The 25,829-nt window shown below is 43.4% G+C and overlaps 1 protein-coding gene across 1 annotated transcript in view; it reads left to right on the top strand.

The window, feature by feature from the left end:
• SETD1B (SET domain containing 1B, histone lysine methyltransferase) overlaps positions 1–25,230 on the top strand; it is a 105,239-nt gene extending 80,009 nt beyond the window's left edge. The window contains exons 13-18 of the mRNA XM_068244986.1: positions 2,761–4,263; positions 13,541–13,710; positions 18,710–18,841; positions 19,821–19,940; positions 20,026–20,163; positions 23,044–25,230. Of these exons, the coding sequence (XP_068101087.1) occupies positions 2,761–4,263; positions 13,541–13,710; positions 18,710–18,841; positions 19,821–19,940; positions 20,026–20,163; positions 23,044–23,217 (2,237 nt within the window). The 3' untranslated portion in view covers positions 23,218–25,230. The remainder of the gene's footprint in view (positions 1–2,760; positions 4,264–13,540; positions 13,711–18,709; positions 18,842–19,820; positions 19,941–20,025; positions 20,164–23,043) is intronic.
• Positions 25,231–25,829: the final 599 nt, after the last annotated feature.

Genomic DNA, 25,829 nt, shown 5'->3' with positions numbered 1-25,829 from the left:
CTCCCTTCACTCGCGCTGATCTCCATGCTTTAGCGTAGCTCCGTCTTCTGACATCTGGAGGCGGGGCTACGCTTGGAGATCAGCGCGAGTGAAGGGAGAAGAGACTGTACGCCCACTGATGGTGAGTGACAGCTTCTGCTGCGGTAATCACTCTGCATAGGATTACACAGCGCAAGGGGGGAAATGCATGCAGAGGATCCCTTTGGGTAATGGTGGGTGGGTGGGAGGGAGGGGGAAATTTTAGCACACTCGCTATTGCACCACAACAAGGGGGAAGAGTGAGAACCCCCCCCCCAGAAGTGGAGAACTTTAGAACTACTCGTGTATAAGGCGACCCCCCCACTTTTATACAGTGAGTCAGTCCTAAATTTCTCGACTTATAGCCGAGCATATACGGTAAATACTAAATATAAAAAGTATTTTAGCTCAAATACTGCTGCCTACATTTAAATATCCTATCGTGATAATCTAGCCCAGTGTTTCAGCAGTACACACTATCCACCTAGCGTGGACTATTTTTATTATAATTTATAATACCACTGGTATCTTTTATAGCATTTTACAGAGTACATAATCATGTCACTAACTTCCTTTACAACAGCTCACAATTTAATCCCTACTATGGTCATAGTTTATTGTCCCACCATATTATTTTTTATTGTGTAATTATAGAACACTGACCTATTTTGCAGAACTTTACTGAGTACATCGTCAGGTCACTGACTGTCCTCAGTGGAGCTCACAATCTAAGCACTGCTATTGATTGATCCAGCTACAAAAAAGAGAGAACAGTGTAAGCAGCCTGCTATGTACTGTGGTTTTGTAGCTTTCCTTTTTTTTATAGTCTTTACTATAGTGTTATAGTTTGCTGGGAACTAGTTTAAAGTATGTTTTTGTGATGTGAAAGGAAAGCCATCTAACACTTGAGGAACATACAAACCGTTTGCTGACCAATATTTAGGCATAAAACTCTAGCTTTGTTAGGTGAGAGCACTGTAAATTACAGCACCATGCTGGTTTACATGGTGCATCATGACTCCACTTCCCTATTACCACTCTCTCCCTACTCTGCTTGATCACCAGGTTTCCCACTAGGATTGGCTACTGTCACCCAAAACCCTTTGCTCTGCTGCCACTGTAGTTCGGACTGAAACTTCCGAGCTCATTTCACCCTGCGTAAATCCATAGGGTTTCCTCACTTTCTGCAGTCCCCGTCCGGAATTTCCCTTAATAATTGGATGAAACTAGCCGCTATAAATACCAGCAGTACGAATAGTCAAGTCTCTTTTCAACACACCAAGAAACTGGAGGCAGCAGCTGGTTTATACATAATGTAATTGCAGAGTGGTGACTGAGAGTGTATTGCAGGCATTGCTATACTGTCAATACCATTGAGCCACCACCAATAAGAGATTTATAGCACATAATACAATCTACCCAAACCTGAAGGGTGAGGTCAATCTAAATCCCATTATACTGATAGAGGAAGGTGTCTGTAGAACTAGCAGGCATGCTGTACTTATCATCACTACAGACTAGCATTCATGTTCTTCTGAAAAAAACTGGTAGCAGAGAGGATGTGAATATATTGTAGTGCCAGCAACAAGTGGCTAAAAATAAATATTGTACAAAAAAAGGTTATTTAAAAAAAAATAATTTATAGCAGAGTTACTCTTCAAAGTTAGCATTAGAATGACTACTGTATATAAGTTAGCATTGACTAGCAAATGCATTTAGTTAATTCTGTTATCAGTTCATTTACCTTGAATGGAGATAGTTCCCAAATTGTTGGTTGGGACAGTTTATGTATAGGCCTCGTTCACATCAGGGTCGTTTCTGTGCACAAAAAAACAGGGCTGGGGAGTCGGGACAAAAATCTTCCGACTCCGACATCCTCAGTTTATGAAACCACGACTCCGACTCCAACTCTAACTCCGGGTACCCAAAATGGCTCAGACTCCTCGACTCCGACTCCTTAGCCTAATACTTAAAGGGGAACTGAAGAGAGAGGTATATGGAGGCTGACATGTTTATTTCCTTTTAAGCAATACCAGTTGCCTGGCAGCCCTGCTGATCCTCTGCCTCTAATACTATTAGCCATAGCCCCTGAACAAGCATGCAGCAGATCAGGTGTTTCTGACATTAATGTCAGATCTGACAAGACTAGCTGCATGCTTGTTACTGGTGTTATTCAGATACTACTGCAGAGAAATAGACCAGCAGGGCTGCCAGGCAACTGGTATTGATTAAAAGGAAATAAATATGGCAGCCTCCGTATACCTCTTACTTCAGTTCCCCTTTAACAGGGCTGTGGATTTTGTACAAAAATCATCCGACTCCTCAGTTTATGAAACCATGACTCCAACTCTGACTCCGGGTGCCCAAAATTGCCCCGACTCCAACTCCGACTCCACAGCCCTGCTAAAAAACATGAAAACAAATCTTTATGGACTACAGCTACAAAAAGCAGAACATGCTAAAAAAAATAAAAAATTAAGCGCATGTAAATGCATGGGTCTGCTTAAAAAAAAACGCACCACAACACAATGAAATGCACACTAAAACACACACCAACCCATACACATTTTATCATGCACTTGAACACATTTCTGAACGCACCCAAAGTGAAAAAGGCTAGATTCATGTAATCAAAACTTTGCAGGAGTTTGGCCATAAGTTATGATCCGTTCCAAAAAGATAACTTACATTTTGTAATGACTGATAATATACTAAATATTTTTTTCATATATTTTTGATTAGTTGCTGAAGATCCTTCTGAAGTGTATGTAGAGCTGCACCTAGAGCCAGTTTTAGATATCCCAATTGAAGAGCCTCAAGAAACTGCTGCTGTTCGTCCTGCAACACCCAATGGGGCTTTTGGCGAGCCCAGCATTCTTCTTAAACCCGAAGAGATTCCCTCTGGTATGCAGCAGCTGCATATTAAATTACCACCTTTTACTGGAGAAGAAGAGGTACGGTGTCCTAGGACACCTGGACGAGAAACGGCCATTCATTCTGATTCTGAGATCCTTTTTCCAGTTGTCCCTAAATCTACTCTCAGTTCACTTTCCTTGCTCTCTCATAAAGAAGAGGAGCCACCTGCCCCCAATGAAAAGAACTTTGGGCACTTGGTAGTCACAAAAATGTTGTCTGAGGAAGAACTACCTCGAACCCCTGGCAGAGAGTTCCTTGGTAAATCATCACACCTTGGCAAGTCCCAGAGCACAGATACTGTTCCGGCCACGCCTGGAAGTGATGCACCACTCACTGGTAACAGCTTGACGTTAACTTCTCCCCACATTCCTGGAAGCCCATTTTCTTATCTTTCTCAGTCACCAGGCATAATTCCTAGGACTCCTGGAAGAGACTTTAATTTTACCCCAACCTTCCCAGAACCTAATGCTATGTTCCCCTGTCATCCCTTAAGCAAGAAGCCCTCGGTTGATGAACCAGATGAAAAGTCATTTAAAGAGCCACCCAGTGCTTCCATAATCCTGAATAGTGTACCTTCACCCATCCCGATTGCTAGCCCCCCTAGAGGTGATCTCCAAAAGGACATTGTATTATCGGTCGATGACCTGGAATCATCTGAAACTCCAGCTTACCTTTCAGAAGATAAAATATTAAGTGAAGAGAGTGAATCTGAGCTTGTTAAAATACAACCGCCTTCCACTGAGGAATCTGCACCCTCACCTACTCTTGCTTCTACTGGTAAAAGGAAGGGGCGGCCCAAAAAAACTCTTTCTACCACACTACCAATAGAGGATAAGGTGGACAACATTTCAGAAACTCTACCTATGGATGCATTAACAGAACTTTCCCTAGGTAAAGGTTTGTTTGAAAGAGCTCAGGAAATCTTTAAAGATCCTGTAACTGTTCCTCTAGACTTCAGGAATGAGGAGCAACCTAATATCCCTATTTATGAAGCCATAAATCAGAAAATTCCATTAAAAGAGCTGGAGAATCAGTGGAAGGAGGAAAGGAGGGAAGATGATGAATTTACCAAAGTGAAAAAGCCTAGGAACTGGAGGCTTAAAAAGAGATTAGAGGAGATTTCAGCTATTCCTTCTCCTGAATTTTCACCACCTCGACCTCTCTTCAAGCCTCGCTCAGAGTTTGAGGAGATGACCATTCTGTATGATATATGGAACGGAGGAATAGATGAAGAGGATGTAAAGTTCATGTGCATTACTTATGACAGGCTGCTACAACAGGACAATGGCATGGATTGGCTTAATGACACTCTCTGGGTCTACCATCCTCATATCCTTTTGGTAAAGTAAGAGTCCTTGCAGGACTGCACTCTAGCTAAAGCAGCACTGTGCTTCATCTGTCCACAGCCAATCTTTACAAGAGCAAAAATGTGTAACATTTGCAAAAAACTTTTTTGTTCATTCATTGGAGCCTGAAGACAGCATCACAATAGTAATCAACCCTTTCAAATTCTATGCAATGTTTGGGTTGTCAAAGTACTCCTTATCAAACCAGAAGTCACATGCAGTCAATTGACTGGGATTGTGACTCTTGGCTGGATAAAGGATGCTTTGGACACCTGAAACATAACCTGCATGATGGAATTAGCTTACTACTATTGAGATATGTTTAAGGTTAAGGTTTGATGTCTGAAAAAAATTTATATTTATATTATAGGATTTTACTTGCCGAGGATACAGGAGTAGCATCTGGTATACAAATTAAAGCCCATCTAAACGTAAAATAAAACTGTAGACCCCACCCTTTTTTATCTTCTACCTTTGGAGGGGGAGGAGAGGAAGAGTTATGGGCTAGTGTCGTATATGCAACACCACATCAGTAGCATTTTTGTTTTTCTCTATAAAATAATAGAGTACCTAAGCAGCTCGGGGTGACCCAAAACCATTAGGAAAGTATAGGGTACTAAAAAAGACCGAAAAGCTCTCCTACTTAAAAGTAATGCTTAGTGTGATTTGCCTTCTTAAGACAGAAGGTACGGTACTTGCGATAATTCAGATTTAAGTGAACATCTGTGGTTACCCACAATGCACCGCTACTGAATATGCAAATTATCCCATAGAGCCATATCAATCCCTGCCATGCACTGAGGAAGGCCAATAGTCCAAAACAGGCTGTCTGCATGTGAGGTTTGATGTGGCTCTGTAAAATTTAAAGTGAACTTAAGGTGAGAGGTATATGGGGGCTGCCATATTTATTCACTTTTAAACAATACCAGTTTCCTGGCAGCCCTGCTGATCTATTTGGCTGCAGTAGTGTCTGAATCACACCAGAAACAAGCATGCAGCTAATCTTGTCAGTTCTGACAATATTGTTAGAAACACTTGATCTGCTGCATGCTTGTTCAGGGTCTATGAATAAAAGTATTAGAGGCAGAGGATCCGCAGCCTAAAAGGAAATAAATATGGCAGCCTCCATATCCCTCTCACCTCTTGTTCACTTTAACGTTATAGGCTTATTAATATTAATAAATAGTATTTATATAGACATCTTACACAGCGCTCTACAGAGTAAATATTGTCTTGCCACTAACTGTTCCTCGGAGGAGCTCACAATCTAGTCCCTACCATAGTCCTATGTCTAGGGCCAATTTTTTTTTAGGGGGAAGCCAATTCATTTATCTGTTTTTGGGATGTGGGAGGAATCCAGTGTGCCCAGAGGAAAATCACGCAGACACAGGTAGAACATACAAACTCCTTGCAGATGTTAACTTGGCTAGGGTTTGAACCGGGGACCCATCGCTGCAAGGTGAGAGCGCTAACCACTACGCCACCATGCTGCCTGTGCTATACACCAGCACCACTACGCCACCATGCTGCCCGTGCTATACACCAGCACCACTACGCCACCATGCTGCCCCTGCTATACACCAGCACCACTACACCACCATGCTGCCCGTGCTATACACCAGCACCAATACGCCACCATGCTGCCCGTGCTGTACACCAGCACCAATACGCCACCATGCTACCTGTGCTATACACCAGCACCACTACGCCACCATGCTGCCCGTGCTATACATCAGCACCACTATGCCACCATGCTGCCCCTGCTATACACCAGCACCACTACGCCACCATGCTGCCCGTGCTATACACCAGCACCACTACACCACCATGCTGCCCGTGCTATACACCAGCACCAATACTCCACCATGCTGCCCGTTCTATACACCAGCACCAATACGCCACCATGCTGCCCGTGCTATGCATCAGCACCACTATGCCACCATGCTGCCCGTGCTATACACCAGCACCACTACGCCACCATGCTGCCCGTCCTATACACTAGCACCAATACGCCACCATGCTGCCCGTTCTATACACCAGCACCAATACGCCACCATGCTGCCCGTGCTATACATCAGCACCACTACGCCACCATGCTGCCCGTGCTATACACCAGCACCACTACGCCACCATGCTACCCGTGCTATACACCAGCACCACTACGCCACCATGCTGCCTGTGCTATACACCAGCACCACTACGCCACCCGTGCTATACACCAGCACCACTAAGCTACTATGCTACCCGTGCTATACACCAGCGCCACCATGCTGCCCGTGCTATACACCAGCACCACTACGCCACCATGCTGCCCGTGCTATACACCAGCACCACTACGCCACCATGCTGCCCGTGCTATACACTTAGCACCGCTACGCCACCATGCTGCCCGTGCTATACACCAGCACCACTACGCCACCATGCTGCCCGTGCTATACACCAGCACCAATACGCCACCATGCTGCCCGTTTTATACACCAGCACCAATACGCCACCATACTGCCCGTGCTATGCATCAGCACCACTATGCCACCATGCTGCCCGTGCTATACACCAGCACCACTACGCCACCATGCTGCCCGTCCTATACTCTAGCACCAATACGCCACCATGCTGCCTGTTCTATACACCAGCACCAATACGCCACCATGCTGCCCGTGCTATACACCAGCACCACTACGCCACCATGCTGCCCGTGCTATACACCAGCACCAATACGCCACCATGCTGCCCGTGCTATGCATCAGCACCACTATGCCACCATGCTGCCCGTGCTATACACCAGCACCACTACGCCACCATGCTGCCCGTCCTATACACTAGCACCAATACGCCACCATGCTGCCCGTTCTATACACCAGCACCAATACGCCACCATGCTGCCCGTGCTATACATCAGCACCACTACGCCACCATGCTGCCCGTGCTATACACCAGCACCACTACGCCACCATGCTACCCGTGCTATACACCAGCACCACTACGCCTCCCGTGCTATACACCAGCACCACTAAGCTACTATGCTACCCGTGCTATACACCAGCGCCACCATGCTGCCCGTGCTATACACCAGCACCACTACGCCACCATGCTGCCCGTGCTATACACCAGCACCACTACGCCACCATGCTGCCCGTGCTATACACCAGCACCCCTAAGCCACTATGTCACCCGTGCTATACACCAGCACCACTACGCCACCATGCTGCCCGTGCTATACACTAGCACCGCTACGCCACCATGCTGCCCGTGCTATACACCAGCACCACTACGCCACCATGCTGCCTGTGCTATACACCAGCACCACTACGCCACCATGCTGCCCGTGCTACACACCAGCACCACTACACCACCATGCTGCCCGTGCTATACACTAGCACCGCTACGCCACCATGCTACCTGTGCTATACACCAGCACCACTACGCCACCATGCTACCTGTGCTATACACCAGCACCACTACGCCACCATGCTGCCTGTGCTATACACCAGCACCACTACGCCACCATGCTGCCCGTGCTACACACCAGCACCACTACACCACCATGCTGCCCGTGCTATACACCAGCACCACTACGCCACAATGCTGCCCGTGCTATACACCAGCACCACTACGCCACAATGCTGCCCGTGCTATACACCAGCACCACTACGCCACCATGCTGCCCGTGCTATACACCAGCACCACTACGCCACCATGCTGCCCCTGCTATACACCAGCACCATGCAGCCCGTGCTATACGCCAGCACCACTACGCCACCATGCTGCCTGTGCTATACACCAGCACCAATACGCCACCATGCTGCCCGTGCTATACACCAGCACCGCTACGCCACCATGCTGCCCGTGCTATACACCAGCACCACTACACCACCATGCTGCCCGTGCTATACACCAGCACCACTACGCCACCATGCTGCCCGTGCTATACACCAGCACCACTACGCCACCATGCTGCCCGTGCTATACACCAGCACCACTACACCACCATGCTGCCCGTGCTATACACCAGCACCACTACGCCACCATGCTGCCCGTGCTATACACCAGCACCACTACGCCACCATGCTGCCAGTGCTATACACCAGCACCACTACGCCACCATGCTGCCAGTGCTATACACCAGCACCACTACGCCGCCATGCTCCCCCTGCTATACACCAGCACCAATACGCCACCATGCTGCCCGTGCTATACACCAGCACCAATACGCTACCATGCTGCCCGTGCTATACACCAGCACCACTACGCCGCCATGCTGCCCCTGCTATACACCAGCACCAATACGCCACCATGCTGCCCGTGCTATACACCAGCACCAATACGCCACCATGCTGCCCGTGCTATACACCAGCACCACTACGCCACCATGCTGCCCGTGCTATACACCAGCGGTTCTGGATGTAAGCATGGCTTTAGGAGCATAAAGAGATAATTTGCATATTCAGTTGCGGTGCATGTGGGTAACCACATATGTTCACTTAAAGCTTAATTATTGCAAATACCTTCGGTTTTAAGAAGGCAAATCACGCTAAGCATTACTTTTTAGAATAATCCTGTTCCCCCTGTCTTTTTTCTTTGTTTGTGTTAAAATATTATTTTACTAGCAAATTTGTAATGCAAGGTACGGCTGTCCTGCTCCGTTTACAATGCCAGTGTTCCAATAAGCTTAGCAAGTAGTGCTGGTATGGCTGTGTACCCTGTGTAAAATTGAAGAAATGGGACTAGGTTTCAACTCATTTATATGGCTGATAAAAGGAACATTGCTTGGATCCGAGCAGACCTGGACACTGAATCAGAAGCTAACACGCATTCATCAAATGACAGTGCCAGGAAAAAAGGGCGCTGGGTATAGACAAAATTTTAATATATTGTTTAACAATTTTTCTTACTGTTTCTTCATCTTTATCTGGGATAAAATAATAAATGCATTAACATGACAGTATTAACCTCCTCACGAGTTCAGTTTGGGGTGGGAAAAACATGCCAGGAGCGGTAACCCCGAGGTGAACTCGTGGTAGCCGCTAGGAGGTCTATGCAGAGCAATGCGCGCAGCGGGCGTTTTGACTCGCCTCCCGGGGGATCCTCACGTCGACTGCCATTCTTATTCCTCTCCTCTGAGGCTCTGCTTCCCCCGGTGAGATCGCCATCTGTCGTCATGACGGCAGCTGCAATCTCACTATAGGGTTAAAGCGCCACCCGGAGGATGGAGACAAAACTGCAGCGCTTGATTCCCTACCAGCATGATTTTTTCCAGGTTTTAGGATCTAAAAAGCATGCAAAAAAATGCACTGCTTTTAGACCGTAAAATCCAGAAAGAATCATAACGCCAAGGGGGTTAAAAAGTGCAAAATATTGTCTATAACAGTGAAAATAAAAATGTATTTACAGTTGAAATGCGCATAGTAAAACATTGGTAAATATTACCGATATTTTAACTAACCACCCCCCACCCCCCTGGTGGCCCATTACCCCCTAAGACTCCCCCCCCCCCCCCCCCCTCCCCTATGGTACCTAAGACCCCCCCCCAGTGGTGTATAACCCTAAAACCCCTCTTCCTGATGTCTAACCCTAAAATGCCCTTTCTCCGCTGCAAATAACTAATATATTTCAAAACGATCATTTATGAAATAATTGTCAAAGCGATATTTTTCAAAAACCTAATTTCCCCCCAAAAAATTCAGTTGGACTGGCCTGGCGACTATTTATCAGGTCCTGCCCCCAAATTTCTTCTTTGGCGCCCAATAGCCAATATTTTACACAGGGCTGTGGAGTCGGTACAAAAATCCTCCGACTCCTCGGGTTAGGATTCCACCGACTACGACTCCTCTAATTTGCATATTAAAATCTTGTTGATTAAGAGATACATTTCATGTTACATACTTTCAACTGCCAACGCTTAGGAATTTTAAAATACAACTGAAGTGAGAGGGATATGGAGGCTGCCATATTTATTCCCTTTTAAACAATACCAGTTACCTGCCTAGTGGGCTGATCTTCTGCCGCTAATACTTTTAGTCATAGACTAATGCTGGATACACACTGTACGTTCCCGCACTCGATGCACCGCTCGATTCCCGTCGACTCGATTATTTCCGACATGTCCGATTCGCGTTTCGATGGATCGTTAGGTCGATTTGGCATACTTTACATGTAAATCGACCTAACCATCATCGAAAATGTGCTCGGAAATGCTCGGAAATCGAGCGGCGCATCGAGTGCGGGAACGCACCATGTGTATCCAGCATTAAACTAGTCCTTGGTAGGAGTACTTGTAGAAGACAGGAACAAAGAACATCTATCAGGCCCTAGGCAATGTAAGTGTGGGTACATGTAAGAATGATGTGCAGGTACTCGGCAGGAGAATGAGAAGATCCTTCCTCTATTACACATTCATGTTCAATCTGAACCAGGTTTATGGGTGATAGACAACACATCTGTGTTCAATGCGCACACCATTCTCAGTGGATTCCCTGCAGCTCTGTGGGGAGTGCATATGTAGAGTATAGTACTACTGTGTTACAAAGTAAACCTGAGACAGATGAATAAGAGGAGCTATTTGTGCTACTGACGAGCTACTGTTTGTCCCCTATCTAATTGCCTGATGAAGCGGGCTGTGCATGCGAAACGCGTTGCATCTTTTGGGGTACCAATAATAAATTTGTTTAATTCAGACAGTATTTTGAGTCTGCTTTTCGGAGGCAAGTCCACCACTGCCTCCCAGCAAATTTTAAAAATTTTATTACCTGTTATCCAGCTGGCGCCTCTATTCTCTTACGATAATACTGAGACAGATGAAATTAAAGTTGTATACATACATGGGGCTTCCTCCAGCCCCCTTCAGGCTAATCAGTCCCTCGCTGCCCTCCTCCGCCACCTGGATCTTCTGCTATGAGTCTATGTACTTGAGCCAGTCTGGCGTAGTGCGCATGCACACACTCCGCCGCTGGGAGCGTACTACACCTGCGCAGCACTATTGCGCAGGTGCAGAATGTTCCTGGCTGTGGGAGCGGCATGCGGCCGGACTGCGCTGACTGGCTGAATTACCGAGACTCATAGCAGAAGATCCGGGTGGCGGAGCCAGACAGCCTGAAGTGGCTGGAGGAAGCCTCAGGTATGTATAAAACTTTTATTTTCATCCGTCTCAGATACCCTTTAATTCATAGTCACCAAACCAAATTTTAACAAAACAAATTATTTAATTTCATGAGCAAAGAGAGTGCATAGATTTGCATAAATTTGCATCAACGCAGAATTATTTCCGTCTCTATTTTTTTAAAGCGCTGGCGATTTTGCAAATTGCCCTAAAAGCGCTTGTTTAACCACTTGATGACCCCCCCTTTACCCCCCCTTAAGGACCAGCGCTGTTTTGAGTGATCTGTGCTGGGTGGGCTCTGCAGCCCCCAGCACAGATCAGGGTGCAGGCAGGGAGATCAGATTGCCCCCCTTTTTTCCCCCCTATGGGGATGATGTGCTGGGGGGGTCTGATCTCTCCTGCCTGCTGTGGGTGGCGGGGGGGGGGCACCTCAAAGCCCCCCTCCGCGGCGAAATTCCCCCCTCCCTCTCCTACCTGGTCATCCCCGGGGATCGGGGCTGCACAGGACGCTATCTGTCCTGTGCAGCCAGTGACAGGACGTCCCCTGTCACATGGCGGCGATCCCCGGCCGCTGATTGGCCGGGGATCGCCGATCTGCCTTACGGCGCTGCTGCGCAGCAACGCCGTACAATGTAAACAAAGCGGATTATTTCCGCTTGTGTTTACATTCAGCCTGCGAGCCGCCATCGGCGGCCCGCAGGCTATTCACGGAGCCCCCCGCCGTGATTTGACAGGAAGCAGCCGCTCGCGCGAGCGGCTGCTTCCTGATTAATTAAGCTGCAGCTGGCGACGCAATACTGCGTCGCTGGTCCTGCAGCTGCCACTTTGCCGACGCATGGTATAAGCGTGTGGTCGGCAAGTGGTTAATGATTTCCTATGACAGTGTTCACATGTAATAGTTTCAATTTTCTTGAAATCGCAAACGCGCTACATGTACCATTTTCTGAGCGTTTTGGTTCAATGAAAGGTACAGGGAAATCACAAAGCGCTGGAAAAAGCGATTTGTGTAGCGATTTCCCAAGCACTTTTATGAATAAATACATTGTAGTTATTAATTTCCGGGTTAAAGAGTTCACTTCGGCCTAGTGCACACCAGAGCGGTTCGGCTGCGGTGTGCGATCCGCTTGCGGGTGCGGATCCGCTAGGGTAATGTATTTCAATGGGCTGGTGCACACCAGAGCGGGAGGCGTTTTGCAGAAACGCATACTCCCGGGCTGCTGCAGATTTTGGATTGCGGATGCGTTTCTGCCTCAATGTTAAGTATAGGAAGAACGCAAACCGCTCTAAAAAAAAAAAAGGCACTTCAGAGCGGTTTGCCAGGCGGTTTTTGTTACAGTAGCTGTTCAGTAACAGCTTTACTGTAAAAATATATGAAATCTACTACACCAAAAACGCTTCCCAAAACAGCAAAATGCTAGCTGAAACGCTACAGAAAAAGAAGAAAAAGCATTTCAAAATCTGCTAGCATTTTGCGGATCTGCTAGCGGTTTTTGGTGTGCACCGGGCCTTCCTGACTGACGTCCGGAAGTGAAAAAAATCATCGCTGAGCAAAAGCGCTTATAAAAGAAGCGCTGTAAAAATCACAGTATAAATCGCTCAGGGCTTGCGATGGCACTGGCGATTTATAATGTGAACAAGGCCTTACTGCCGGTAAAGTGAATAGCTGTGAAATTTTTTTTCCTCTCTGAAATGAACAAGATTATCACATGTTCATCCTTGTCAGCAGCACCTAGTGGTTTTGATTGGCTACTGATCATTTCTTGGCCATGCTAGTCTATATCGTGTGATTGGATTCTAATGTACAGGTTTAGGCCTGTTTTGAGTTGTCAACAGAATTTTTTCTCGTGTTCTTTTTTCACTATTTTACTATTAGACTGTTTTAGTTTGATGTTTTTCCTCAAGGTTTAGTGCTCTGAGCCCTTGTTTGTTTTCCAGGCAGAAGTCTAGGGGTGAGAAAGTGTAAATATATATATATATATATATATATATATATATATATATATATATATATGTGTATGTGTGTGTATATATATGTGTATATATATATGTATATATATATATATATATATATATATATATATATATATATATAATAACATATAACAAATGAATGTTGTAGTCTGCTCACAGGGATTCTATGCAAGCTCCTTAACCATTCCTCCACCAACCAGTGTTTATTCTCCTACGAAGAAGAAGAAGCGAGATGATGGACTCCGGGAACATGTCACAGGCTGCGCTCGTAGCGAGGGCTATTACAAAATTGATAAGAAGGATAAAGCTAAATACCTCATCAATACTCGCTCTTTGACTGAAGAGTTTCCGAATGATCCCCAGGTAAGAGTTTTTTCAATAAATGCTCAAAATAAAAATGTATGTCCATTTTCTTGGGGACCTTTAGTAGGCCGTGCTGAAAGTGCTAAAGTAGTGTGACCCAGTGAAACGACACATTTCCATGAATCCCTCTGTACATTCATGTGCAGGATGACTTTATCAGACAGACTCAGAAGCCCAGCAGTAGATAGCAGACAGTCAATGTAATAGACACACATTTGCTGGGCTTCTCTTCCTCCATATTAAAATTGGTATCAGTGTAAATCTGATCCAACTAATAAGAGTTTAATCAAAGCAACAGAGGCAGGAGGAAAAAGCTGCCCTACTGTAGCAAGGGGAGTTGTCTACACCCATTATATAAATTTTATATTTGTCATTGCATGACGCAGCATGTCTCTCTTAACTTTAAAGCAGTAGGATCAGCCATACTATGCCAGGGAGAAAAAACACATATATAAGTAGATAAATACTTGATCTACTTACATAACACATGTATTATACTGTCCACGTTTTGATTTCAGTGAATGTTATATAGTAAATGACGAGAATTCTGTTAGTGGTGGGGGCCATGTCTTTTGCCCACAGTTAAGGCTAACTCGTGATGTCATTTCTGCCCTTTACTTTTTTCTTGTCTCCTCCAATCGCTGAGTCGCCTCAGCCTTGCTTGTAAACACAAGTGAGTAGGGGATTGGGTTACAGATAAGCAGCTGGCAGGGAAATAAAGGTAAGAGGAGGAATACATTATAGATAAAAAGAACCCCCAGCATGCAATTCTTTGGCACCGACTACTAAAGGGCCAGTGCTACTTACTGTAAGTATGCGATAACTCCAAATCATAACAGCAGAAAAAGTTTTGAAAGCAGGATTAGCATCTTTATCACTTAATACACTCAGACAGCTGTTGAAATTTGATTTTTATGGTGACGATACCGCTTTAAGGCACCTGCATGTGCAGCAGTTGTTTCCAGGACTCCACATGTGCAGTGGAAATGCTTAGACAACCTGGCCACAAAAGCCAGGCACAGGGGCTACTATGCCTTAGATCCTGAAAATTGGTAGGCACGTATTACGTTATACTTAAGCCATCCACCTTGATGTTCCACTATTGTCTCCATATGTGGACCTACTAGGATATCTGGGTCTGCGGTAATATTTGTGCCCCATTTGCAGACATTTATGAAATGGTATTTTCTGCCTTTCTCGTACTTTATTGCCCTTTTTGTGTTTTCTCATGTAAACATTTGGGTTATTTTTTTGCACTTAGTACTTTGATTAACCACTTACATACTTTATCTTAGAGGTTGATGTGTATTATTAATTTTACATGTATGACTTACGATTTGATTACTAAAGCTTGCATCACTTTCTCAGGCACCAGTCACTTTACATTCCTACTTGTATATTGCACAAAATGGGCATGCAGTTCATTGCTATAGGACTCAAGCAGATTAATAAGCAAAAACATTGTGCATAACTTTTGACTAATTTGACTTGGAAGCAGTGTTATCCAATGAATAAATACCCAGGTCTAGGAATACAGCGTGGATAACCAGGCCTTAGAAAAAGGATTATTTTGCATTTCGTCTCTTGTAAGTAAAGTGGAGCAATCACAGGTGGCCCAAATAATTGGTACCGCTCTAGGTTTTCTAAAAGAATCTTCTTATTAAACATCGACACCCTTGAAATTTAAATTGACATATGTAAATTGCATCTTTCTCTCAAACTACATACAGCAGCCACTATTTTTTATTTTGATCTTCTTGTACATGTTACGGCCAGAACCCGAAGTTTGGCCACTTCTAGTTCTGGCCGGCCACTTCGGGTTCTGGCCGGCCAATGTGCGAAGTGGCCGCTGCGCTGCGGCCAATGTGGTAAATGGATTGATTCCTGTGACATTAAGGTATCTTCTGGCCGCAGCGCAGCGGCCAAACGTATAACAACTTAGTTAATTTAATGAAATTAAGTAGGCGGCAATGTAACAATTCAAGCCGCCGGCTTTTGGTCTGCCTCTCTCTCCTCCCCCCGCCTCTCTCTCCTTCTCAACGCCCCCCCCCCCCCCCGCGTCTCTCTCCTCCTTCTCTTATGGGCAGCCGGCGGGGACATGCGTGTCCACGAGAGTCGTTCGTCGCACCAGGAAAGCAGAGCGGGGAGGCTGCAGACATTGCTTCTGCCAGCACCCGCTCTGCAAGAACGGCAGGATTCCCTGCCGCGACGAACGACTCCGGGGGGACACGCGTGTCCCCGCCGGCTGCCCATAGGAGAGAGAGAGAGAGGCGGGGGGAGGAGAGAGGCAGAGAAAAAGCCGGCGGCTTGAATTGTTACATTGCCGCCGGCTTAATTGCATTAAATTAACTAAGTTGTTATACGTTTGGCCGCTGCGCTGCGGCCAGAAGATACCTTAATGTCACAGGAATCAATCCATTTCTCACATTGGCCGCAGCGCAGCGGCCACTTCGCACATTGGCCGGCCAGAACCCGAAGTGGCCGGCCAGAACTAGAAGTGGCTTCGGGTTCTGGCCGTAACATATATATGTTTTGGGTCATTCTCCTGCTGGAGGACCTGTTATGATGTGTGATTGACACAGATATTTCTAATGCTAGGGCATATGGTTTGTTACAAAATGCCTTGATAAACTTCTGATTTCATTATGCTCTGGACAGATCCAAGGCGCCAGTGGCAGTGAAGCTACCATGTAACATTTTGGAGCCTCTTCTGTTCTCCACAGTAGGGGTTGTGGTCTTCTCTTTTAAAGTTTATTTTTTACTTCTGTGAACATAGAACTACCGTGGCTTACCAAGAAGCTCAAATTCTGTTTCGTCATCCAGAGGACATTCTTCTAAAAGGATGCATAATGGATAACTCTTATATTTATTTATTTATTTTTTGTGGGCCTATCCCCCTTTACCATGGAGGCCACTTGCATTAAGACAGTAGCGGATCATGCAACTTCATATTCTGTATGTTTATGTTGGAGGTCAGCCAGGATCAGTTATGATGCGTCTTTGGTGGTGGTTTTTTTTCTTTTTTTTTCTCAATCATTTTAAACTATTCTTTTCAATCTGAGATACATTTTCCTGTTGCAGCAGTGTTCAGAAGTTGTCTACAGCCTTGTGGACTTTCAATGCGTTAATAATACTAGCAACTGTTTTGGAGATGGTTTTAAAGCCTTCACCATTACCATGCTTAGCTATTACCTCCTTCCTTTCTTCTTTGGACAACGGTGTGCTTTTCCTACTCTGCTTGTGCTGCTCACAAGGACACAACTCCCGAGTGAGCACTTTTCTCCATTCAAAAGGCTAAACGTCTGATTGTGGTAGTAATTAAAAGAAACAGAAGTTAAAATGCATTACTGAACTGTGAGCATGTTAGAGGTTTAAATAATTGTTGTTGGCCTTTTTCAAATGTTTTAACCTTTACAAAGAAATGTTGAATCCTAATTCGGGAGTAAAGTGTCTGCTGTATAGCCCATGGAATAAAGAATGGTGTAATTTTCAACTTATTTCAGAGAAATGTGGGATTCTTTTGAAAAAAAAATGTAGAAGGGATATGAATACTTCTCTCCTGACAGATTTAAAGTGAACCTGAGGTGGAAAAAAAATCTGATAAGATGAACAATTGTTTTAATCCTACTCCTAAAAATGACTTTTTTAGTTTTCCCATGGTTTTATTTTATATTTAAACATTTATAAAGTAGGTTGAATCTTTTATTGTCTCTGCAAAATGACAATCAATGTCCCAATGTTAAAATAGATGAATTATTGACCTTTTTCTATCTCTCCCCTGCTCTCAGAAGTTATATTCTGCCAGGAAAACTTTTATGGCTGCAATTTGCTTATCAGTTAGGTTAAAGGTGGCCACTAATGCTGGGGATACACGGGTTGACCGGCGGCTCGATTAGCCACCGGATCGACCCCAGCCGCGTCCCCGCTCGTCCGCGCGGATCGATTTGCGCTTGTCCCCACCGGCAGTCCTTGTCAGCCGCTCGATTCCCTGCCATTGTCCGCCGGCGGGAATCGAGCGGGCGCGGGTCTAGCGGCTTGATCGGGCCAGCTGAATATTATCAGCTGGTCGATACACGGAACAGAAACGCACCGTGTATCCCCAGCATCACGGTCCAATTTCTAGCGAACATTGTTCGAGCGATCAGAAATTCTGATCTTATTGGTTGTAAATGATCTCCATTGATGGGCACAATAGATTACGAACTATTATAAAAATAGTCGTCCGATTGGATTTTGGTCAAACTAAAATTTGGATTTTCTAGTTGGCTGTGATCAGAATTGTCTAATCGCTCGAACGATTTTTCGCTAAATTGGATCGTTAGTGGCCACCTTTACTATATTCCTGACAAGGCATCGACAAGAGAGACGTTGTCACCTGCATGCCTGAAAATTAACTCATTCAGGTAGCAAAATATAAAAAGATCAACAGCCTGGTTATTGATGTTTTGCACAGTACATGCACGTTTATCTCATCATGTCTTGTCACCTCAGCTACACTTTAAAGCTTCTTCAGATGCTTTTTCTAAGATGGCTGCAACATCCCTTCCCTTCTGGTAGCAACTTCTATAGGATGGTAAGGAGAGTGACTAATCTAAATGGCCACTATCCTTTTATTGATCTTGTGACCAGAAGCAGGGAGATTCACTCAACATCCAGGGAAGCACAGGTTCAGCATAAAGGTAAAAATAATGGGGGCCCATCTGGAGTCCAATTGGAGAGGCTAGTAAAACCTTTCCTTCCTACAGGCTGCTTTTATTGTTCTAGAGCTCCACTTCAGTTTGCTATTCTCTGAAAACAGTTTTATGTTCATTCTAGGAGCCTATTTACTATTAAACTTTTTATGCACGTTATGAAAAATGTCAGCTATGGTGGAGACAAGCACAGTATACTGTACTTCCTCCCTTCTCCCTGCTTTTTGTATATGTGGCTTCATTATACATTGAACAGCTACTGTCATCCAGGTCTACTTTCTGACCACAGGATTTCTGTTGCATTCTAGGGGAAGAGTATTCCTGCTCAGCCTCACACCTCTACCCGAGCCGGCTCGGAAAGAAGATCAGAACAGCGCAGATTGCTCTCTTCCTTTACTGGAAGCTGTGATAGCGACCTGCTTAAGTTTAATCAGCTAAAGGTACGGTAACCCTTTGTTGTTTTGACCAGCTATTTCAAGATCCTAGTTTTACCCCACAGGTGCATAGTTTTCATGATCTGCAAGTAACAAATAAAACCTATTGGTTCCCATTTTAAGTCTTGGTGCTCCACTTGTGTGAGTCCATTTGAAAATCTATTAAAACTATTTGGATATGCAGTGCACCCTTTTTCATATGACGTCCTACATGATGGCAAATTGATGAAATATTACTCCTCATTCTACAAGTGAGAGGGCCACAAACCTTAAAGGGACTCCGAGCAGTGCCTGTGGGTATGCCTGTAAGCATACACACAACTAATTAATTATATCCTCACACCTACCGGCATGATGTTTGTAATTATATCCACCTGGGTTCCTTGTATTTCATTGCATTGCACTGAATGGAGCTGCCGACACTGGGGAAAGTGTCGTCCTGCATAATACAATGCTGAATAAGGAATACAAGATGGCGGCCGCGATTTCCATAGAAAAATAACAAACTAAAAGGCGTAGGGTGGCGTATCATTGGAAAGAGGAGAAAGAGAGCTTCAAAATGGTATGCATCTTTCCATTGTTACTGCACTGCTCAGAGTCCCTTTAAACTAGAATGTTGCACCACACGTGTGAGCTACAAACGACAATTAGAAGCTTTTTAGAGAAAAATCTAAAGGGAAGGCTCCATAAACCTGAATGTATTCCACATATGCACGGAAATCATTCATTTATTGAAATATTTGTCTTAGTTAAGACACTTATTTCTATTTGATTAGAGTTCAGAGTCATAAACGCACAGCTTAACCTAGAGTTCCATTTAAGTAAAATCTAGGAAACCTACTACTATATCCTGGAGAACCCCCATCCCAAGGGTATACTGTATGTGTCTCTAGATTTTGTGTCAGTGCATGTTGAGTGTTTTTGTCTTAATCGTCTCCAAAGAGTTGAAATCTAAAAACATCTTTTCAATTGTTGCTGGTTTCAGTTCCGCAAGAAGAAGCTACGTTTCTGCAAGAGCCATATTCATGACTGGGGCCTTTTTGCCATGGAGCCAATTGCAGCAGACGAGATGGTGATTGAATATGTGGGACAGAACATTCGACAGGTAGACAAAATCACTTATAGGATGACGCTAATGGATTCGAATAAAGCTGCATTGTTAATGCAACTTGTGTATTTCATTTCATCAGGTCATTGCAGACATGCGGGAGAAGCGGTATGAAGATGAAGGCATTGGGAGCAGTTATATGTTCAGGGTGGACCATGACACCATCATCGATGCCACCAAGTGCGGGAATTTTGCTCGGTTTATTAACCACAGTTGCAATGTGAGTTGTTTTTTCTTTTGTTTTAAATGCTTTTACTGCAAGATTTGATTAGTCCATTTACAGTTACCATTTTCATAATAATTTGGATTAATCTCAATTATTTCAAATGTATTTTCACTTCCATAACCATTCTTACTGGCTAATGTGGACTTTGACACATGTACATTTGGGCAAGAGATTGAATAAACACAATTCAAACATTGGTGGTACTGCCATGTAGCTTTAAAAAAATATTTGCTGGCAGTCTGAGGGTTACATCAAAAATCCGATATACCTCATATATATGTAATAATTCTAAATATAAAGATTTGAAGCACATCTGTAGTGAGAAGAGTGTGGAGGCTGCCATATTTATTTCCTTTTAAACAATACGATTTTCTTGGCAGCCCTGCTGATCTATTTGGCTTCAAGAGTGTCTGAATCACAACAGAAGCAAATATGCAGCTAATCTTGTCAGATCTAACAATAATGTCAGAAATACATGATCTGCTGCATGCTTGTTCAGGGTCTGTGGCTAAAAGTATAAGAGGCAGAGCATCAGCAGGATAGCCAGGCTGTTATTATTTAAAAACACACTAACCTCACTAGAGGACTAGTAAAAGTAAAACGTAACTTTTAATTATTAAGTATAATAAAAACACAGTATGGCTGACTATTGTTAATGAATTGTCCAGTCAATGAGAAGGGAGCATGATTACGAGCATATAGATTAGAATATTCCTCAGACTATCTCCCTAGTTATCGTTGCTTAGTAAATATATACACAACCCCCACCGAAAAACACAAATTGTTTCGCTTCGTCAGAGGTAAAAAAGTGCCTAGTGCTGGAGGCAATGGCCTATACTCTATATTTATGAAATGTATTGATGTCTATTATGTAATGTTGCACTTCAGCTCTGTAGCACTCCAGCACTAGGCACTTTTTCACCCCAGACGAAGCTTCCAATTAAGGAAGTGAAACATGTTGGCTTTTTTGGTAGGGGGTAGTGTATATATTTACTAAGCTATGATAATTAGGGAGATAGTCTGAGGAATATCCTCATCTATATGCTTGTAATCATGCTACCTTCTCATTGACTTAGACCATTCATTAATATTAGTCAGCCATACTGTGTTTTTATTATACTTAATCATTAAAAGTTACATTTTACTTTTACTAGTCCTCTACCGAGGTTATTTAGTGTGTTTATACCTTAATCAGGTTTTGTTGTGAAACTGGTATTATTTAAAAGGAAATATAGCAGCCTCCATATCGCTCTTGTTACAGTTGTCCTTTAATGAACATTTTTTGTTTCGTTTTTTTTTTTTTTTTACAGTACAGAAGGAAAAAGAGTTAACCTGTTACAGTATTATATTATCTAAAATTCACAATATAATTATAACAAAAAACGATAGTTTCACTGTGGACTATTGCATAGATAAATCCGTAGTTGTAACCAATATTATTTTAGAGCTTCTGTCTACCAACAGATATTTTCTGCAGTACTCCTAGTTGGACGCAGTTATTTTGGTGCTTACAAATTATCCGACTAGATGTTTAACTTATAATAATTGATTTGTTTTAATTTTACCATCACCTTGTGCATGAACAAACCTCTTAATGTGAGTGATACTGTTGTATGATAATAAGAATATTTAACATATTGTTTTATTTTACAGATTCATGTTTACTTATCTGTGAGCTATGTACAATTTTGTTTTGTAATGAAGACCTCTTTCCTCAATTTACAATGGCCCAGTAAAGTAGAGTGTTATAGTTCATGTGTAGGGTTAGAAAATCTAATAATCTATGAAGAAAGGGGCCAAGGAGGACAGACCATACTTCTGGTTTTTTTGGGTCACAAGATTTTTATATCAAGTCTTAATACTAAATTCTTGTGACTTTCGTAGGTTAGGGCCACTTTACACTATTAAGGGGCTCATACTCTGGTTGATTTCAGCGATCGATCGATTCTATATAATCAATCGATCGGAAATCGATTCTTTCAAATCAGCAAATTGATCTATTTGCAGCCGATTTCAATCGATTTGATCTATCTGAAAGGATGAAAAATCTAGATCGATCTGCTGCTGGCAGTAGATCGATGGCCCATAGAGTTGCATTGGATCTAATGGTACAATGATGCATTTAGATCCATTTTTTCAAAAGATTTCCAATAGATTTCATCCTGAAATCTATTGGAAATCTGTTCCTAGTGTGTGGCACACATCAGATTCCTGTCAGATTCGACTTGACAGGCATCTGACAGAAATCTATCTAATGGTCGAATCTGCTGTAAATCTGTAAGTGTATGGCCACCTTCTGCTGTATGGACAACCTTGTATGCTAATGTTATTTCACTAATTAAAAAACAGTCAGGGAATATTGATTGTTTTAGTGCTGTGTGCACCTTGATATTGATCAGCTTGCATTAGATGTCTGCTAACCTCATACTGCTCAATGCAACAATATACAGCAATGCAGCCATCAATTAAAAAAACGCAGTGCTCCAGAGATAAAAGTCAATTCTAATCAATGTCCAATGAATTAACTGAAAATTGATTGCCTTTCGTTTTTAAAAGATTTTTTATTAATTTGATGTTTTATACAAATCTAATGTGTAAAAACATCTAACACTGTGTGGTAGCCTATAGTGTTTTTTTCTGTCAGGCCAGGGTCACACTTAGCAGAATCACATGAGTTTTCCCCATAGAATATATTGGAAAACTCATACGATTCTACTAAGTGTGACCCTGGCCTAAGTCTTTGGTTTTTTTTGCTTGGTCATTATTTCACAAATTATTGGAAAGCATTGGAAAAGGGACATACTTTGTGCAAAACTATTTTTTCTCTGACTCGATGAAATATAAATGCTAATTTGTTATTCATCCGCCTTTCAGCCTAATTGCTACGCAAAGGTCATCACTGTGGAGTCCCAAAAGAAGATAGTCATCTACTCCAAACAATACATCAATGTGAACGAAGAAATCACGTATGATTACAAGTTCCCGATAGAGGATGTTAAAATCCCTTGTCTTTGCGGAGCAGAGAACTGTAGAGGAACGCTCAATTAATGAACTCTCTACTTATTGCACCTTCCAGCCATAATGGACTGCAAAATAGAGGTGTAAGTTGCACTTTTGCCAAAAAAAAAAAAAAAACAAAGAAGAAAAAAAAAGTAACTGGTATCGCACTTGTCTTGGGCTTATGGGTACAAGAGCACATGTACATTTAGACATTGCTTCTGATTGTATGGATCCTGGTGCTCTGGTGCTTTCCGCCCCTTTTCTTATTTCTTTATTTCTTCCCGCCTCACCCAGAAGATTAAAGGGCAATTACCACTGAGTGACACAGAAAACAATAACCTGTACCGGCAAAAAAATTTCCTAACACTGATATTGTTTCTTCTTGGAGCTTATACGGTACCTTTTCCTTTATACCATAAATGCTGCTAGTTTCCTTATCATATGAAGAGGAGATACTGTAATGGTATCCATAGGGAAATGGATGCTTCCTTAGAAGGGATCTCTTTGTATCTTGAGCGAAGTGAAGCTTTTGCTAGATGATATTTGTCTTTCCCATGAAGCTCTTGTGTGCTTTCTTAACACCTGCTATACTTCTCAGCACTAATGTTCATTACCTCCATTCAGTGCATGCAGTACAGTCTGCGATACGCGCTCAATACACTTCACTGCACTACATAATGTGCATAGAGGGCTGTCCTGCACGTAAGCGTTCAGCTGTACGTTATCATCTGTTCTCTACATCTGTAAATGGTGAGCTTGTATGCTTGTGGTAATACACATCAGTGCTGTACAGTTTAGTGGACATTAATCTGTGACTGTGACTACATTGCTTGTTGCCAGTGTGTACATGCTCTGAATCTTTCAGTGTGATTGGCCCTTTGAGAATACATGCAATCCTATTTCTGGATGGAATCGCACATGGACCATCCTGCAAATTCTCTTTCCACAAATTCTTCTTTTACTTCGTGTCCTTCTTATTTATTCTTTTTAATGTTAATAGAATGGGCATTGTTTATATGAGCTCACAGTTTAGCTTCCTGTAGAAGGGCATTTCAGCTATAATGCTGGTCATGTCTAGGAGAAGTCATGGAGAAACATGTCATCAGGTTGGTCAGGTAATGGAAATGCAAGTCTCCGATTTGCTAGTCCTGATCATGTACTAAACCAGGATGTGATCATAGCAAATCAAAGCTTTGCAAATCAGCTGATGATGCAAATCACATGCTTCCCTATGAGTTCTCCTAGACTTGACCATCACTATTCAGCTATATACAGACTGCTAAAGCAAATAATAGCATGCAAATCAGAGCCTTGTCATTTGGGTCAGCTGTGCAATTTCACTAGAATCTTTAAAAGAGAGAATATTTTCATCATGAAAGAAATGCCTTACCCCAAGATCAGTATCCATACTCTGCATTCACATCACTGCACACAACTCCCATTTACAGGGAATTTGTACTCTCCAGCATTATACTGGCTTTATGCTGTTTCTTTAAATTGTAGATCATGTTGAACTGCAAACTCTCAATTAGTTTTGTCTAAGTTTTATGAAAGGAATCTGTGCTACTCTTCCTTAAAATCATTGTTTCCTTAACACATTCATAATACTTTATAGAAAGAAACCACATTTTATCATCATCTTAACCAGCATCGTTAATCATGTTTATACCTTGTTGTGTGCATATGATGGCATTGAGGTTTGTGTGGGCTGCCGCACATGGCCACATGTATTTCTAGCAAATCAGACTTTTTTAGGAGCAGACATTGGCATACAGACAGTGGACACTTTCAGAAATTGGTCATACTCCAGTCTTTACACACTATCATGTTGTCTCATAGTTTTTTGATCAATGTTCACCCTACAATGACTGCTTTAGGTATGTAGGCAGCAGGCCTATTTTAATGCATTACGTTTAGCTAAGCCAGTAGACAGTATTAAAGGATTTTTTTTTTAATCTGTCCTCATGCAATGAATTTAAAACAATCCTAGGTAGCTGAAACCCCATAGATTCATTTCTCAATAAAGGAATTAAAGAGACTCTGAAGCGAGTCTCGATTCTCTTTTTTAACCTATATTAATCTTAAGCCCCATAAGCACAGCTAAACCACCGCTATCCCGCAGCAAAACGAGGGGTTAATACCCCCCAAATCCCCTCTCCTGTGTCGTGGGGGGCGCTTCCTGATTGAGGCGGAGCTACAGCCATAAGCTCTGCCTCAAGCGTGTCAATCCCCGCTGATCTCTGCCTCTCCCCCGCCCCTCTCATCTGCCTTCACAGAGACGGGCGGGGGAGAGGCGGAGATCCGCGTGGCGATTGACGCGCATTGAGGCAGAGCTACAGCTCATAGCTCTGCCTCCAGGAAGAGCAAAATCCACGACCAAGAAAGTCGTGGATTTTGCTGGGGGGATTTGGGGGGTATTAACCCCTTGTTTTGCCACGGGATAGCGGCGGTTTAGCTGTGCTTATGGGGCTAACATTAATACAGGTTAGAAAAGAGAATTGAGACTCGCTTCAGAGTCTCTTTAAGCATGTGTTGCATTCACGGAACACATCAATGTAACTGGTTGTTTTGTTCACTGGATGCCTGTCTTGAAAATGGAGTAGTTATTCTGAAAAATAGACTTCTCTTCCAGCCTGCACAGAGCATTGTATCTGCAGCTC

This window comes from Hyperolius riggenbachi, chromosome 1, assembly GCF_040937935.1.
Source record: "Hyperolius riggenbachi isolate aHypRig1 chromosome 1, aHypRig1.pri, whole genome shotgun sequence".
Lineage (NCBI taxonomy): Eukaryota > Metazoa > Chordata > Amphibia > Anura > Hyperoliidae > Hyperolius > Hyperolius riggenbachi.
The sequence above is the reverse complement of the archived record's forward strand: the minus strand, read 5'-3'. Positions and strand labels throughout refer to the sequence as shown.